Source organism: Pyxicephalus adspersus, chromosome 3 (assembly GCF_032062135.1).
Source record: "Pyxicephalus adspersus chromosome 3, UCB_Pads_2.0, whole genome shotgun sequence".
Lineage (NCBI taxonomy): Eukaryota > Metazoa > Chordata > Amphibia > Anura > Pyxicephalidae > Pyxicephalus > Pyxicephalus adspersus.
Window position 1 is genome coordinate 70,369,597 of NC_092860.1, and position 19,514 is coordinate 70,389,110.

The following is a 19,514-nucleotide window of genomic DNA, read 5'->3' on the forward strand; positions in this document are numbered from 1 at the left end:
ACATGAATGGCACATGAACAATAACTGTGTACTGTAGTCTTCTTCATGGGTAAATAAGGCATCCCCCTGAAAATAAGCCCTAGAGCATACTTTGGCCTTCAAAAAAAATAAGACAGTGTCTTATCATCGGGGAAACAGGGTAGTAGAGATTAAATAAATTTTTTTGAACTTTTGTCAAAGCAGTACATCTTTAAGGCTAACAGTATGCAGTGTACCTGTAAAATAAAGGGGATATGTTGACTTTTTTGCTTTGTATTTTTTTTAGGAAGACCCATAACTGTATGTTGCAGAGGACTAACCCAATGATCATATAATACAAAGACAATTTAAGCTTCTAAAGCAATTTTATCTTACACTGATATATGCATAATGCTGTCAAATTGCAGTAATGTAATTAGGAATGCAGTTTGCTTCTTTTTGAATGCCTAATTCATACGTTAAAATAAAAATTTAAATAAAATTTGCTGTTCCATGCTTTATTACACTTACATAAAGCTCTTGACATCAATATCGGTTCCAGTTCAGTGTCACAAAAAAATTGGATCAGTTTGACCACCAAATAAATAGGTTTTTAGGAGGAAAAGTCTGCATAGGTAGCTTCCATATTTTCTGGTAAATAAGAATTTTCTGAACTGAATTATTTATGTAAAATAATAAATGGGTTTCCTCTACTGTGTTTTTTTAGTGCACTTTTAAAAAACTGTGTAGCCAAATATCCTCAGTTATGGTATGATTAATCTATCAATACATCAATTTATTCTTAAAGCCTTTTCTACTTGTTAGGAGCTCTTCTATTTGCTAGGATGTTGCTATAATAAGACCAATGGATGCTGATCTGCTTCTGAAAAGGGAGGAGAGGGAGCTGATGTGGAATCTGCCCCCTCCTCCTCCTGTTCTTTCTGTCTCCTCCATTGCACATTTACAAAAGCTGATGCTTCAGCCTCTGAACCTGTATCAGTGAGCGTTTTATTGACAATCTTCTACATCAGTACTACAGCATGAATACTGCAATCTGGCTTATTTCACAAAGTGATGAAATGAAAGAGCACATCTCCATCATAAGCATGTAAATGAGTAAAAATGGTGATTTTACAGGGATTTAAACTAATGGTTTTTACTTATGTATACCCTGCAAAAGACGACTGAACAGAAGACGCTTCAGAGTAGCCATTTTCCATAATAATTTACTTTGCAGACTGCTCAATCCTCCCTTGAAAAGGTATGTACATCAAAATGGCATTTCACTAAATGTATTCATTTACTGAATTATGGTTTGCCACTATCTTTTGTGTATGTTTATAGTAATGCTTAATCATAGAAAATCAAAGAATAACATGTATGGCCTTATGAAAATCTTAATATAAATAAATCATTTGTATACATATATAAAATATTTTTTGTTGTCTGCTTGTTGAAGAAATGTGATTTCCTAACCTAGCAAAGTATAATATTGTTCCTTAAATGCTAATGGATATATTTCATGCCATATCTACATTTTTCATTTTTTAATTTCACCTATCTATGTTTGAAAACATTGTTTTCTGTCTCACTGGGGGATCATGTGACAACCTCTGTCTCACTCTTCTGGGCCTATTCCATTACTGGTACTGTAGCCAAACATGACTTTGGACAGGGCCGTGTGTGTCAAACACCAGCCTGAGCAGCTTTAAAAATCTGGGATCCAATAAATTAGGATGGAGATACGAGGACTGTGTCACAACTAGCACTTTGTAAGTTTCCTGAATGTGCCAGAACCACAAACTTCAGAATACTGCACTGACCGCTGTTTTTTCCTATATAGGTAACCCCCCTTAGCACATGATTGATGTGCTGTATATAATTATAATGGTTCCATTATATGTTTTTAAAGTAAGTTAGACGACTTAAGTTAAGTCTTATTTGATATGTTTATCCACTTTAAAATACATGGTCACATGCTTTCTAATTAAAGGTAAAGTAATAAAAAAAATTATGAAAGGTTTAAATTAACATTTCAAATGATAATTTAAGCAGTCTACAAAAGTGCGACTACCACCCCAAAGACTTACTCAAGATTATTCAGCCAATTTCAGTGCTTCCCTAGGACTGCCCCTTCTTGTTATTTGATTATTTCCATTGGCCAGCGAGGCGAACCATTCTAGTGATGGGCAAGTAGGGAGCATAATAAGCAGGAAGGTTATTAGGTGAAAGATTCCAAACTGGAGAGCTGAGGGTTCTGTGGGATATGTGTCACTTTGTACTTTGGTCATGTGTTTAGGTATTTTTTGAATTTCCTACTAAATTACAAAAAACCATAGTCAGATAGTCAAAGTTTTATGTACCTGAAAAAAGTGAATTGCTTTGGGGTACAGTGGAGCACATGACTCTTTCTCCCGTCTCCCTTGATAAAACACTTGGCAGCTAACCATCCAATAACCATACCCAGGTGCTGTCAGGATAGGTAAGAATCACAGTGTGTGTGTGTGTTTATTGTTTTATATTGCATTGTAATTATTGTTTTCTGTGCTTCCTCACCTATTACAGGACATTATGTGATGTCAATATGTAAAATTGGATGGCATTTCTTCATAGTTGTTGAAAGTAGCTACACATTGTATGATGTTAAGTGTGTAAACTTTTGTCACCAGTATAATATTGCAAACAGATTAAAAATCACCACGAACAGGCTTGTTTTGAGATTCCTCAACATATTTTCTAAAATGTTATTATTATTATTATTATTATTAATAATAAACAGTATTTATATAGCACTAACGTATTGGACAGCGCTGTATATTAAATAGGGGTTGCAAATGACAGATGAATACAGAGACAGTGCAGAACTTTGTTTTACCAATCAAAAACAACGATTGCATACAAATGTCTCAGAGCATGGGGTCATTTTTGTGAAACTTTTTACACAATATCACTTGTGTTGTGTATTTTGTGTGGTGTTACAGATTGTAAAACTGTTAATTTTACAAAGCAATCAAAGATATTTCAAGGTCCTGTGTCATTGCTTTTACTTATCCAAAATGCAGGTTTGTCCGCTGCTAAATATGTTAAACATTATTAACAATAATGATAATAAAAATCTACTTTATGTGGGGTTCAGCTTGTAAAATTAGTATACTATCACAGCTTGCAAATAGATGTTTTAGTGAATTTTCATAACTCTTGTAAACTTCTTTTACTAGCGTTATAGTGCTGCAGTTTGTAAAAATTGTAAAGCAGTAAAAGCAAGCCATTCAGAATGACATTTAGGATGTCTTTACAATGTGTCATAGAGCCAAAAACATTTAGACAAGTTTTGAGGTTATTTTGCAGTGTTTCCTACATTCCACCTGGGTTGACAGACACTGTATGATGCAAGTCAGACTTTTATGCTTAGGGAGTCATGGAGGTATTCAGATTAAGGGAGCCAAATTGCTTTGCATATTCCCTATTACATGGATAACTTTGAGAAATTTTGGAAAGCTCAGAGCCAAGCAAGCCACTGTTAAGGTTAACATAATTAAAAGCAAATATATAACCAAATACATTTTACCTAGTTCTAGATGAGTGTGATTTGTATTGATGGTTACTGTCTGAATTTAATCTGCATTGAACTTCTGGCAACTGTTATAATAATGTTTACAATATGTACCTTTAACAATTCATTATTTGGGTTTTTACAGTCTTAAAAAAGTGTAAAAATTTACTACTTTTCTTGTGAAACTAATGAACTATTGCACTGGACACAACTTTTTGATTAACATTGACATAAGACGGTTTTTTGGTCTGTCATTTTTTAAATAAAAAATAACTTTATGTTAAAATAGGCATAGGCAAACTACGGCTAGCGGGCCGTATACAGCCCAATGGGGATGTTTCTCCGGCCCTTTGGGTGTTCAGCGGCTCGGGCCGGTGCCACCCCGAGCAGGGTCAGGACAAGGACCCTGCTAGCAGGGTGCACCGGCCAAAGCCGCGGAACACATCCCCTGAATCTTAACCTGTGATGGGAGAGTGAGCGGGTTGTGTGCAGTGACAACCCGCCCACTCTCCTATTACAGGTTCTGAGCTTGTGATGGGGGACTGGGTGGGCTGTGTCACTGCACACAACCCACCCACTCTCCTATCATAGGCTCAGATATGCAATGGGAGAGTGGGTGGGGTTATGCCATCATGATGTCACGTTCAGGGGCATCATGATGGCATAACCCCACCCACTCTGCCATCAACCCGGCCCCTCTGCCAAACTTTTCTTTAGATTGTGGCCCCTGACTAAAAAGTTTGCCCACCCCTGTGTTATAACATGCAATAATATACTTTTTATTGGATGAGTTTCTGAGAGGGACTGCTTCTGGATACCAGGTGCTGTAGTAAAGGACTAACAATATGGGCTAGCCCCCCCTGGTGGTTTTCAACAGTGCCCCAACTAGATGTATAGTAAACTTCTCAAAAGGAACCTTTCAGGAAAAAAAGGTATAGGCAAGAGCACCTGTGGGATTTGAAAATATGGTTGCAGTAAATTGCCTTGGCACTCAGGGAAAGATTTACAATATTCCTCAATAATGTAGATACAGGGTCCGAACAAATTACAGCTAAATGAATAATCCCTCCTATTGGGCCTGATTTATTAAGGCTCTCAAATACTGGAGAGAATACACTTTTATCAGTGAACCTGAGTGATTCAAAAAACCTGGAATGGATCTGGTCCAGGATAGAAAACATTTGCTAACAAACAGCAGATTATTTTTAAAAATCCATTACAGGTTTTCTGAATCACCCAGCTTCACTGATGAAAGTGTATTCTCTCCAGCCACAAGTTCATTGTGTCTACGTCTTCGATTGTGAGCTCTTTTGGTCAGAATCCTCTCTTCCTCCTATGTCATTGTTTTATATGTCTGCCATTTGCACACCCACAACCTGATATAAAGTTCTACTAGGTGAGAGCACCATAGCAGTTTTTAGTAGGTAGTTTAACTAGTTTCCTCTTCCAACTAGTAGTTTTAGCTTTTTCAATTGATTTTCTATGAAATCCAGATCAGGAATCAATACTGGCCACTTCAGATCATTTCTGCTTTTCTACCATCCTTGGGTTGTCTTGATGAATGTTTTGGTTATTATCCTGCTGGAGGACTTCTGAAAAGCAACAGCATTCGAACACCAAGCATTATGTTTTGCCCCAGAATACATGATGATATAATGATCTTTGTATTTCATGGAGATCTGCACAGATTCATGTTTTACAGTAGGCATGATTGTTTTTTTTAAACCTAGATCTGCTGTGATTTTGTCAATTTGGATTTTTGGAAACTTTCAGTCTGGAAATTGTTGTGTCCCCTTTTCAGAGGTAGTCTGTATCTCTATTAACTGATCCTCACTTTACGACATTTCTTGTCCCAGTGTCACCTCCTCTATTAAAGATAAAAAAAAATATTTTGGCTGGAGTTGGGCTTTAATTTATTGAGACCTACCATTGTATTCTGAATCTTACTTGCTAAAAATAGTTAAGATGACAAAAAATAATCACTGCAACCATGCACAATCTATAAGAATCTGGCTCAGATGCACTGGTACTAAAAAAGAAAAAAAAATGGTAAAATATTCAAAGGTGGTTTTCCACATTTTTCCAAGAACAACATATACAGTACATTTACACATTAGTTTTAAAAGCACAGAAGGTACCTATATGAAATGTATTCACAATAGCCATTAAAACTAATATAATAAAAAAACTACAGGCGCATGAAATGTAAAGATGAACATAAAGTTATGAACTGATGATTTATGCAATTTTGTTTCATTAGTAAATGGAAATTCTTTGTGGTTGCAGTACATTATTACAAATGAACAAATGAAAATCCAGATGAATATGTATAATGCTCAATTTGTAGCAACCCGCATTAATTAAATATTGGTTGAATTGGATGTAAATCTTAATATTAATAATGTAACTATATATGGGCCAGTAAAATAGGAAAAAAGATTAAAAAATGTTTTTAAAACACTTCGCTAATATTACATTTTAACCAATCTACATTGAAGAAAAAAGATACTATTGTAATCAGTTTTGTTTTTATTGTATATGTTAGTTTTCAAAGCTTTTTCTAGTGATTAAAATGTAAAAGCAGTTCAGCAAAAAATTTTAATTTTTTTAATGCCAGCACAAGTAGCATATGTATTTTAAAAATAAAATTTTAAATATTTACATGTTTCTGTTTGATCCACCTAAGATTCCCATACCCTGTGAATGGATTAGGCTACTTACACACGTCAGATAAAAGTCGATTGAAAACGAAAGATTAACAATTGTTTTGAATGATCATGTAGTGCATGATTCTGCTGTATGATATGTTATAGATACAAAGATAATTGACTGGTAATGTACAGATAATAGATGTGATCCATGAAAGGTTGAGGAACTGACATGTAGAGGAGGAAGTGATATTGGGTTCATGGGGGCTTTAAGTGAGACAAAAAGAACCTGTTTACGAAACGACTGGTTGTTTTCTCAACGAATGTTCATCATGAACATTGTTTGTGACAAAGAATAACTTGCTACTGAGGATTGACAGCCTGCACGGCAACGTTACAGAGAGTTACACAGTCGGTGAGGGCTGATGATCGCCAAGACAGAGGTCTAGCAAAGACGGTTTGATTGAGGTCACGATCATTTTCATCAATTTCAATTAATATTTATATTCACCCAAAGTATTTTTCTTTTTTTTGACCCGATGTGTTTTCTTTTTTTTGGTGTAAACACTTTTCTAAATACAATTATTGCTTCTTGTGGTTCATAAATAGTAAAATAAAGTTTTAAAATAATGGAACAATGAGGACCAGAAGATACGACAGCATGGGAACAGAACAGCACTGGAATGTGATGCAGAACAAGGACAGCATGTGTGCTACTGTGCACAATCAGTAAAGGACTATACATAGCAACTGATTGTCGGATGAACGGATCCACCTGGATGGTCTTCCGTGACAAAAGACATTCTCATTCATTGGCATCGTTGGCCTGTCGTTATCCACTATTTTTGTCAATAATTAACGAACGTTTGGTCGTTTATCATTCGTTTCCAACTTTTATCTAATGTGTGAGCCTTAAATAATTTATGTGATATATAAAAAGTATGCTATCATTTGATAGCAGACTTGATTTCAGTTGAAATTATGCAGTGATATGTTGTCTTGTTATTTACTTTGTTCACATTGAGGGTTTTTTAAAATGAAGTTGCCACAGACAGACATACAATGTAAACAGAACCTCAGGTAGAAGGAAACATGAACTTAGATAAATAAAAAAATATGTTTTTTTGCTGGCTTTTCCCTCTGAAAATTCTAAAAAGCGATTAAAATAAAGGTAATGAAATTGATAAATATCAACTCCTTCATTGCTGTAGCACAACTTATCTGATATGTCTATGACAACTGTGACATTAGGCCTGCAATCCTGTGTTTCTCATAAGAGAAGAAACTTCCCCGTGGCGACGTCATAATACCAGAACCTGTCCACTCTCCCGTCACAGGACTTAGGCCACCCACCTGAGCCTGCGATCCGTACGGGAGACATGGTTTGTGGCTCTGGCCAGTACTTCTCCTGACCCTGCTGGGGGGTGCACCGGCCAGAGCTGCAGACCACCGCTGGTCTCCATGCTCTCGACGCCCACCTGTCAGGCAGCCATGGCCCAAACCGGGAGTTGGGGACCCCTGCTATAAGCAATACTATTAGCAATGTTAATGTCTATTGCGAAATTTACTATTAGAATGTTAATGACCTTTGAGTTTATGTCCTGCTCAGGTATACTCACATCGCACTCTGCAGAAAGAGAACAAAGAATATACCAAATACTTTCTTTTAGCTAATATGGTCCCATATGAATTCTCAGAAATAGGATTTCAAAAAGTATGAAGCCAATACTGGAATTTCTCATTAGGAAGCCACAAATGCTCTACAAACACATATATGCTATGCAAAGCATAATATTGTTTACTGGTCTAAATTTTACTGTATGTTAAATTAGAGTAACAGGAGGCCAACCTTACTGTCAAAAAGCAAATGGCAAAACTGTACAAAGGAGGTTTTAAAATGTCTATATATATATATAAAAAAAAATTACTGTGCTGAATTGCTTTTATAAAACATAGGAAACTGCATTGGTGTCCCAGTAGGCAATAAAGGGATAAGGGTTTCTGAATTATAAGTTCATCAAATGTATGCAAAAACTACTCTCCCTCTAACAGAGGAAAATGGCAAAAAGGAGGAAGGAAAAGCCTTCTGCTTTTTAGGCATGCTTCCCACTATCAGGAAGCTCATTTATAGGAGTGATTCCTCCAACAGGCTAAAGATCTAAAACATTCACCTAATAGAAAACAATAAGAAAAGCAAAAAATGCCTGTTCTAAAATGACCTGCTAATATTCCTAAATTTAAATTCTAAAGAATATTTATTAGGAGAGTTGAAACACTCAGTTGGGGCAGTTTGATCAAGAAGGGTATGATGAGGACTTTTTTTTAGGAAGGAATCATAAAATATACTTTATACAAGGCTTTTCCCACATACCAAATATCTTTATTGCCTAAATAATATATTTTTCCACACTGCCTCAAAGTATATGACCTCTGGACCTCAGGAGGTCCTGAGACAAGCTAGTCAAGCCATAGACCATCATCTCACCTGTGAGAATGCTACTCCACACTTACTAGGCAGAAGGTTGAAAGAATACACTTGTGAGGCTTTCCTATGAATACCGAGAGAATTGTGATGCACAGTGCAAGCTCCAGGCCTACAGTCTTCTCTGGTGCCTAAGATCTACAGCAAAGTTTAAAAAGTAACCTTTGTTGCCATTGCTAGATACCCCTTTTTTTTCTTTGCTTATGAAACACGAATTTGAATCTGAACTGGTTTGCCAAAAAGTGGTGTGAATTGCCTGCTAAATTTGAGGGGGGAATGATGTGGACGTTATGATTTTATATAAGAAGGAATCATAAATCATACTTTGTACAGGGCTTTTTGCCTCATATCAACAAATGATTTTATCACCTAAATCCTATGTTTTTTCGTTATCTCAAAGTATGTGACGCCTGGACTATGTTACTCTATGACCTCTCAACATCCATCAAGCTTGTGACCAACAGATCATTGTTCTAACAGATGTACAAATGTCATAAATCTTTTTTTTTGACACTTGACAAAATCTCTTCATAGACATTATTTATGTAAATAGGTTCCCAGAAAAACTGTTTCTTTACTGCACTATATGTACACATTTCTATGGTTAGTTTAAAAAGTGGTAACTCCCAGAAAATCACATTTGCATGACCACTGTTGGGGTTTTAAAACATATTTTGGTTCAAGAATAATTTTTGAAGGTATCATAGGGTATGTCAAAAACGATACATTGAAAATTTGTAACAACCCAATGATGTGCATTTTGTATTTTCTCTTAATAAAAACAGAAAACTTCATATTTATCAGGCCTCTTCCAGAGGATACTGGAATGGACTCATTTGGCAGCACCATAGTGGAGGACACAAACTCTTGTAAGTATACGCTAATTTAAATGATTTCTTTCAGAAAAAAATGCCTAAATATCTTATATTGATTTATATATTTCTTGCTTAGCATCCCTAACCACACGTGAATCCCATCACAAGAGAAAAACACTTGTGGCTCCAGACATTAACATCTCCTTGGACCAGAGTGAGGGCTCCCTGCATTCTGATGACTTCCTAGATGCACCTGATGACTTAGACATCAATATAGATGATATAGAGACTCCAGATGAAACAGATTCCTTGGAGTATTTGGCTAATGGTAATGACTTGGAATGGGAAGGTAAATTTAGAAATGTATGCAATCGTAATTTGCTTGCCATGTTAAAGAGGTGTTTCTAATCAAAATAACTATAGTAACTGAAGTAAATAATGTTAATAGTCAGTTGTAGTGTAAACCATAGCATACTTTCAAGGCAGATAAACCCATCATCAGGCTGGTTAAAATGGCTTAAGTACAGTGCATAAAGTAGATTTAAAAAATAACTGAATGATAATAAAGGATCTATTTGGCAAAAACTTAATCTACATTAAGTAAACATTTTACAAACAATTTATAAAAATGAAAATCACCATGAAATCACCTCTAGGCATGAATCTGGACATATGGAACTAATTGTGACAGAGTTTTGCCTGGGTTGTTGTGTAGGGGGTTGTTCCTTATAGGTAAGGAGTTTTTTGGCCATATGGAGGGCTTTTTTTCTAAAATGAATAATAATTAATATTTTATGTGTGAGGCTTATTAAAAATTATATTACTAAATTATATTTTTATTTTTGCTTTAGATGACACACCTGTTGCAAGTGTCAAGAAAATACCTGGACACTTCTTCGATGATGGAGACCATGAAGAAGGAGAAGCTACAAATGGACGCCTGTGGAGAACAGTCATTATTGGAGAGCAGGAGCATCGTATTGACTTGCAAATAATCAAACCATATATGAAAGTGGTCACACATGGAGGTAAGGCTGTCACTGATAATGGCAGTTTATATTTTCTTACTCTTTTTTAAACATTAGTGTTAAGTTATTTTTCTCTTTTATACAGGATACTATGGTGAGGGGCTTAATGCCATCATTGTATTTGCTGCTTGTTTTCTCCCAGATAGTGGCTCCCCTGATTACCATTATATCATGGAGAATCTTTTTCTGTAAGTAGAATTTACATTTTATAGTAACTTTTTTTTAATGATATCTATCTACATATTTTTTTTCTTTTGATATTACATATTATTGGGTGTTATTGTCTTTTTACATGACTTAACTGAAAGAGTAAATAAAATAATATAGTCAAAACATTTTAGTTGAAAAAGAGATGTTCGAACCCCTTTCTAGGGTAAAATATATATGTGTACGCATGGACAAAGCAGAAATAGGTCACTGCATGTATCATTCTGTAGGAGATATTTAAAGGCATTTACGTAGCAGTCCCAAAAATAAATGGTACAATGTGTTTACATATGTATTAAGACCCACAGGGCCTGACTAATTTAAGCTTTCCAGGACTGGAGAAGATACACTTTTATCAGTGATTCCAGGTTTGCTGGAACAATCAGATTCACTGATTAAAGTGTATATTCTCCAGCCTTGGAGAGCTTTGAAAAATCAGGCCCCTAGTGTCTTAATCTATGCCTTTTTTTTGTATATTTCTTCACATTTGAATGCAAGCCAAGCCTCCTAATAAAAGTAATAATGTAAAATCAAATGAGGACCACTTTAAATGTTCGCAAATTTGTCACATCAATTACCCCCAAGTATGATTGTGAAACAGTTAAAATCCATCCAACACCCGACTTATATTTCATGATCTTTTTTTCCAAGTTCATGCCTAAATAGTACAATAGTAGCAAACATATAAAGCATATAAAGCAGCTCCTGACCCCATCTGCTATGATCCTTTTTCAAGCCAGAGCTGTAGTAGTCTTACAAATCTGTATCTGGAGGGAGTGAATACACCAACCATTGCATCTTCATTGTGAACCTTCTTATCCTTCTTGTACATGTTTTTATAATTAGAATGTCCTAGAGATGACTGCACATTTCCACACTCCACACCAATTGGTTTGACGATTTTATTTTACTAGCAACATAACATAACATAACATAGGATGCGGAACTGATAGGAAGGGCTATTTAAGAGAAAGGAACAAATTTCAAATCATAGAGCACAGTAGAACAATCTACATACTATGGCATTCATCACATAAATATCAGGTATAGTTTATACGTATAAAAAAACATGAAACCAATTTTTTAGGAACATTTCTGTAAACCCAGTATCTAAAACCACCAAAGGGTTTATGCAGGCCCAATAACTGAAATCTCATATAAACATTAAGGTGGTATTGTAATTTTTCATATTTTTAACTTTTACCTTTTTTTCATATTTTGATTAAAACCTGGTGAACTTATAAAGGTCCTTGTTTAGACACATTTTTATAAATCAATGATGATGATGTGATGTTTTTCCATGTTTTTCAGTTGTGCTCCTGTGTTTTCAACCTGTGATATGGCATTCTAATGAAGCCTACATGTGGCCTTAGCAACACATATTAATGCAGGCATAGCCCACTGTTATCATTATCAGGAAAACTCATCCTGAGAATGCAATGCAGCTCTTGCTAGAGCCCATGCAGGATGACAGAATGTTTGCAAAGGTTTTACTGTAGATCAGCATTATTGAGATGAAAAACACATATATATTATATTGTCATTCAAGTAAAGTTTACATATTTTAATGTTTTCTTTTCAATTTTTAAAATAATTTTTTAAAAATTATTTTACCATTATTGTTTATATTAGCCATGAAACCCTAAGCAGAACATACCTGGCACAACTTAGATATCTTGAGGATTAAAGGCTTGGACCATAACATTTCTTTATTGGCAAAATATATATTACTGTCCTTAACCACCCCACTTAAATTTTTAACCTATTTTGTTTAATCTTGCTAGTGTATGTAGGCTCATTGTGAGTTAACTGATATCTAAAATAATGAGAGCTTACACACAACTTTTTTCATTTATTATGGTTTGGTAGGATTCATATTATAAAATGACACACTTACCTTAACTTTGATATGTATCTTTCAGTACTGTAAACCTTAAAAGTAACTCCACTACACACTAAACAGTTTTGGAGCAAAACTTGTATGTAAAGCTAAGAGGCTAACAGGCTTTGTTTCAGTGACCATACTTTCCAACTGTCCCTGTGCCCTTTTCTTCATCAGTTGTGCTTCTTTTTGATTTATATATATATATATATATATATATATATGCTGCAAAATGCAAAATACAAAAGCGAAAAAAATGTTCCTTTTAGATAATATTTCCTGATCTGAGACTGCAGAGCACTTCTCTGCATTTGATGATGCCTAGGCAGTCTCTTTTTAAATACTTTCTTTATTAAGAAATGTTCTTTTTATGGGAAGAATGGGTGGGGGAAGGGTAATACAGAATAAGCAAAAAAAAAAAATCATCAGTAGGTTTCAAGAACCAAAGAAGGAGAGGGGGGGGGGGGACAACAGAAAATAACCAAGGAAGTATACAAGGACAATTTAAAAAATTACAAACTAACAACCAAACTATCTAGGCTATACTGAGGGTTTAGCAAATAGTTTTGGGGGGGAATGTGGGTACCTTAGGAATGTATTCAGCGTGATGGCTGAAGCTAGAATCATGCGAGGAACCCGATGGCCCCAAACCTGTAGGGTAAATGAATTATCAATCTGGCCCGTATAGACAGAATGAGGAAGGGTATAGAGGCCAGGGGACAGGTTGGTGATAAGGGTATCTGACTTCGTAGAATGGTATTACATGTTTTTTGATGTATAGTGAGAAGTCTGTAAATCAGACTTATCAGATCATGATGAGCCCTGGTGGCTACTGTCTTCCACGGAAGTTCTGAAATGAGACCAGTAAAACCATATATTAAAGAATTTCCTATTTGTCCCTCAGATGGAGGAGGTCAGGTCCTCCAAATGATGGATCTCATTACCTCTCTGCAGCCACAGGCAAACTAGTGGGGGGTCAGTACATTGGGAGAAAGAATTACGAATTACGAAAGCAGGGTCATCAGGGATTGGTACAAATGTCATCTGCTGAACAATGTCCCTGATGTTTGACCAAAAATATTGCAAACTCAGACATTCCCAGAAAATATAAAGAATGTAACCTACCACTGTCTGACATCACCAACACTGATCAGACACACCTGGAAGACATCTGTGGAGTTTCTCGGGAGTATGGTACAATCTGGATAATATTTGGAACTGGATTCTTGGAACCTGCTTGGAAGCTTTGCGAGTCCACATTAGAACCCTCTCTTTCTGTTCTCCTGACAGAGTGAACCCCAAATCGGAATCCCAGGCTGAAAAATATGCAGGGGAGTAGGAGCATAAAGTACTGATAGAGTGTGCCGCATCCTCCCCGCCCTAATGCAAAGTTGTTTCAAAGGTGTGAGGGATCTGGAGAAACCTTCACTAGGGTAAAGTGTATGTAAAAAATGGGAGAGCTGCACTGCCCTCCTGAAGTTCGGACCATATCCCAGTGACTCGGTGCTCATTTCGTCCCTCCCAACCCACCTTTCAGCCTGGAGAAAGTGCTAGGCTCTACATTTGCCAGCTGACACCAACCTTGTAATGACCAGGTCTTCTATTCCAGGCGGAAAGGAAGGGATGCCAAGGACAGGGAATAGAGGTAAGGGTGAAGGTGGGAGGCCCAATTAATGAAAGTTCCTGGTGCACAGGTCCCAAGTATGACCTGGAGTAGGGTGTAGGTTATGTCCTGGTATGGCGGTGAGTAGCAATGGCAGCAGATTTAAGGGAGTTGGGGGGAAAGATTGTTCCATGGACACCCAATTATTTGGACTGTCAATGAGTAGGGTTCTACTCATTCTGGGGCACTTGTTTTGTCATAAAAAAGTAAAGATCCTAGAAGAGAGGGTTCTAAAAAATAAGCCCGGAATTTTGATTGGTAGGGTTTGAAAAATCTAGAGAAATCGAGGTAGTACATTCATTTTATTTATGTTAATACAGCCTTGTAGGAGCCAATCAGTAATTTTAATGTCTTTTCTCATCCACTTCTGCCTCTATTTACTGAATTACATTGATTATGTGGTTGTTTTGTACATATGTTTTGTCTGAAGGTGCCAAAATTTAGTATCTATCTATTATAAATATTCAGTTTTATTAAAAGCAACAGTGGTTGTCAGACTATCCTATTCTGATAGAAACAGCTTTCTTTAAGTCACTGGATATCTTTGGCGTAGTCAACATTGACATCCACTAAGTCACTGTGGGCTTGTGAAAACTCGCCCATCTTGTCTTCTATGTGTTAGATCCTCTTAATATGGGTGAGTACAGACTGATTGATTTGTTCAAACATGGAAGGTCCTGTTGCAGGGATTGTTTTACAGAGAGCAGCATTTCCTTCACAATGGATACTGAGATTTTCCCTGGAGAATTAGGGTAATTGGACCAAGGAAATTTGTGAGCTTCTTTGGCACAATTTTGCCCTTTTCTCTACTTCATCTTGGTCATGGATTCACAGACTTGTGGTGAGAATAATCCATGAGTGTAGAGGTTAGAAGATGGCTTAGAGCTGTAGAATTCGTCACTAAAGGCCAGTGCTATTGTGGAGCTTTTAGCCATCTTAGATGGACAGGACTGCCCCCGCCCCAGATCCAGCTTTCTATCTGCTCCAATACGGAGGACGCCCCCTGAAGATTTATCTTTAAGTCGGTTCTTAAGCATTTATTTACTGCTACCAAGTTGTGTAATCCTCTGTTATGGAAAGTAAATTACCCTCCTACTATTGGGCTTCGGTTGCAGAGAGTAACTGAGATAAAGCACATGGAGGACCTTACCTCTAGTATATATGGCACCAGAAATGTCATTTTCACCCCATATAGCTTTTTATTATATTCAGACCGTATTGCAATTCTAGTTGTCTTTGTTTTTCAAAGTTGATGATTCTGTTTCATAATTCGTTTGGAATTGTTTTATGTTTTTTTCAGACATAGCTCTGGATTTGTATGTAATATCACATGCTTACCACTGTGGCCTTAACATGTCTTTTTTTTTCTTTATTTTGGTCTGTATACATTTTTCTTGTTTTTCAATCATACCAAATAAAGAATAAAAAAACAACAGGTCTTTCTTTAGACCTTCTTGGATTTCATTCTTTATTTTTTTTTATTTTATTTTTTTTTGGCAGTTACATAATAAGCAGTCTGGAGCTGCTGGTGGCAGAGGATTACATGATTATTTACTTAAATGGTGCCACACCTCGAAGGAGAATGCCTGGGTTAGGATGGCTGAAGAAATGCTACCAGATGATTGATAGGAGGTCAGTCCAGTTTGTGCTTACAAAACGATTTTTGTTATTTGGAAAGAATGCATACATATACCAATGGGCATAATGCATGGAGGAAATGTATAGTAATAAATAAAAATGGTAAAAGTGGTAATAAATGAAAATGTTTCTTGTCTGCTCCTCTATAAGTTATCATGATGCCACATCCTATTTCAAGTTAGAACAAAGGCAAATATCAATGAGATTTTTTAGGAATCAAACCATCCAACATTTTCACATTTTATCATCTTATAGTAAAATACTGCAAACTATATACTTCAGACACACACTCACACAGAATCTGATCCACCTCTACTCTCATACACTGAAGAAGCAGCAACATGTCAGGGAGGCAGAGAAGAAAACAGACTGGTGAAGATTATCACAAAACTTTCAATGCCCAATGAGGTTTATAGCCAAAATAGCTCTAAAAACATGTATATACAAGTATCTAATCAAAAAATTTATAGTTACATAGTTAGGTTAAAAAATACATAAGTCCATCAAGTTTAAACACTAGGGAAATAAATGTATCCCAGAGAAAAACCCTAAAGACATAGTTTATCCCGAGGAAGGCAAAAAAAAAACCCTTGGTAGTTGGTAATTTGGTAAAAAAAATCCTTCCTGATCCTGTGAGGTAATCAGATATTCCCTGGATCAACAGTCTCTGTTATCTTTACTTTAAAAATGTAATTCCCAGCATCCAGCTTTTTCCTAAATCTATAGTACCTGCTAAAACTACTTCCTGAGGGAGCCAATTCCAAAATTTCCCAGACCTTACTGTGAAGAATCCCTTCCTTATCCAGAGATTAATTTTCTTTTCCTCTAGATGCAAGGAGTGCCCCTTGTCCTTTGTAATGACCCTAAAGTGAATATTTTGGAACAGAGTTCTCTATATAGACCATTTATATATTTATACAGGGTTATAATATCCCCCCTTAAATGTCTCTTCTCAAGGGAGAATAGATTCAGTTCAGCTAATGTCTCCTCATAGCTGAGCTCCTCCATTCCTTTTATTACTTTAGTTGCCCTTCTCTGCACTCTCTCCACTTTCACCATATCCTTTTTGTGAACTGGTACCCAAAAATGGACTGCATATTCCAGATGTGGTCTGACCAATGCTTTGTACAGGGGCAGGATTAAATCTCCATCTCTGAAGTCTATTCTTCTTTAATACAAGATAGTGTTTTGCTAGCTTAAGATATTGCAGCTTGGCATTGCATGCTATTATTAAGTCTATGATCTACCAAAACCCCCAGATCTTTTCTCTTTTTTTTTCTCCCCAAAATGTATTCCCCCTAGACAGTATGATGCATACATGTTGTTAGCCATCAAATGCATAACTTTACTTTTTTCAATAATGTCATTTGCCACTTGGCTGCCCAATCAAACAATACATTCAGGTCTGCTTGTAGATTATAGACATCCTGCATGGAATTAATTCCATTACATAGTTTGGTGTCATCTGCAAACACAGAAATGGTACTTTTATTCCCAAACTCTATATCATTTTGGGGTACCCACTAATAACCTTAGACCATGCAGAGTATGAATTATTAATCACTACTCTCTGGGTGTGGTCTTTGAGCCAGTTCTCTATCCATTTACAGATTGAATTTTCTAAACCAGTAGACCCTAAATTGCATATTAACTGTGAGGTAGTGCATCAAATGTTTTAGCAAAGTCCAAGTACACTATATCAACTCCTACTCCACTGTTTACCTGTTTGCTACTTCTTTAATAAAAGAGAGTATATTTGTTTGACAACTTTGAGCTTTCTTGAATCCATGCTCACTATTACTTATAATATTATTTTCTAGCGGAAACTCTTATATTTGGTTCTTTATCAAACTTTCTAGGATCTTTTCAACTATAAAAGTTAAACTTACTGATCTACAATTATTTGGTAATGACTTAGCTCCCTTTTTAACCTCCCTAGCGGTTCATTTTTTTCTGGTTTTATATGTCTAAAAGCAGGACATTGTTTTTCATGAAATTTTTCTTACAGTATATTATAATAGTATGAGTATAATAAAGTTTAAAACACAAAATCATGTAAAAATAATATTTTGAATAAATTAAAACATCTATATATTTTAAAAAAAACGTTTTAATTTTAAAAAAAAAATACATATTATACTCATACTAATATATTTACTGTAAAATAAATGTTCTTGAAAACAATGTATTGCTTTTACATATATAAATCCAATATATTGCATTCAATACAGTTATTTTGTATTGAATGCAATACAAATGGATTTTAAATGTCCCGCCCGACCCCGCTGGCAACTTACACACGCACCGTCGTCACCGGGAACTCCCCGGTGACTCATCAGATGCGAAAGCCGGCCGCAGGACGAGAGAAGAAGACGGAGATCGTGGCGATGGACGACGCAGGACACCAGTGGATCAGGTAAGACTCTATTTACTATTAGCTCCCATAAGATTACCTACCCCGAGTGTGACTCGGGGTTACCGCTTTTAGCAACTTTTTTCTACCCCAAGTCACACTCGGGGTTACCGCTAGGGAGGTTAAAAACAAGAACCACATTAGCCTTATTCCAATCTATTGGTACCATGCCAGTGATGAAAGAATATCTAAAAATTAGAAACAATGATTTTGAATTAACTGAGTTCAGCTCTTTGAAGACACATGGATGTAATCCATCAGGTCCTGGTACTTTATCAACCTTAATTTTATCCAACTATTTCTTATTCATATCAATTTTGAGCCAATATGGCCTAGTTTAAGGCAGTGACATTGCTATTGGCACGGAAACCTGCTTTTTCTTTTTCCCCAGTTAACAACCCCAGACATCCTTTAAGTGGCCTACATGCTCAGATCTGATCTTTTTACTATTATTTTCTTTTTTAATTTTGGGGCTTTGCCTTTCTTTTGCAATCTGTCTTTAATATTGAAGTTTTGCACATTTTATTTCCTTTTTACATTTTTCTGTTCTTTATAATTTTCATGATGAAGGTGATTCCTCATTTTTATATTTTCAGAATGCCCTTATTATTATTATCCCTTATATATTGTCTCCTATTCTTTATGGCTTTTTTAACATTAGCTGTAAGCCAGAATTTTTTTTTTAGCCTCTTGAACGTATTACCCTTCGGAATATATTTAGCAGTGTAGCTGTGTAGAACAGACTTGAAACATTCCCATGTGTGTTCTTTGAGGACAATATTCCCTCCCAGCCCAAGCCACCCTTAAAAATTAAAAATTTGCTCTCTTAAAATTAAATGTTTTTATCTTTCCTGTTTTTGCTTCCTGTTTACAACTTGCATTAAATAAAATGTACAGCTTTCAATAGATGAAAACCTAGCTCCAGGATCAGGGAAAAACCCATAGGTGTTACAGCTAGCCGTTCAACTCACCATCTCCTTTAAGTGTGCCAGTGCTCAGTGTCCGCGTCCCACATGGGGCACAAAATACTGCGCACACAGGAAATGATGTAAAGATAGACAAGACTGAAAGGACCAGCCTGTCACCAAGGATGCCTGCAGCACATAGAGCACAAACTCTCACTTGTCATTGGGAGTTCAGCCCCGCGCCTCTATTGGAGACAGCAGGGTTTGTGCTCCACGAGGAGAAGAGGCAACAAATAATCGGACTGAAAAAAACCTTTTGAAT

At 36.1% G+C, this 19,514-nt stretch overlaps 1 protein-coding gene across 3 annotated transcripts in view; it reads left to right on the forward strand.

Annotated features, from left to right (window-relative positions):
- The first annotated feature begins 897 nt into the window (after positions 1–897).
- Positions 898–19,514, forward strand: part of ATCAY (ATCAY kinesin light chain interacting caytaxin) — a 29,964-nt gene continuing 11,347 nt past the window's right edge. The window contains exons 1-6 of one of the 3 annotated variants that reach the window (XM_072405118.1): positions 898–1,219; positions 9,427–9,510; positions 9,593–9,784; positions 10,308–10,484; positions 10,570–10,672; positions 15,737–15,868. In XM_072405118.1, the coding sequence (XP_072261219.1) occupies positions 9,468–9,510; positions 9,593–9,784; positions 10,308–10,484; positions 10,570–10,672; positions 15,737–15,868 (647 nt within the window). In that variant the 5' untranslated portion in view covers positions 898–1,219; positions 9,427–9,467. Of the gene's footprint in view, positions 1,220–9,426; positions 9,511–9,592; positions 9,806–10,307; positions 10,485–10,569; positions 10,673–15,736; positions 15,869–19,514 lie in introns of all 3 variants that reach the window. The other 2 variants (XM_072405117.1, XM_072405116.1) reach the window with 2 other exon arrangements.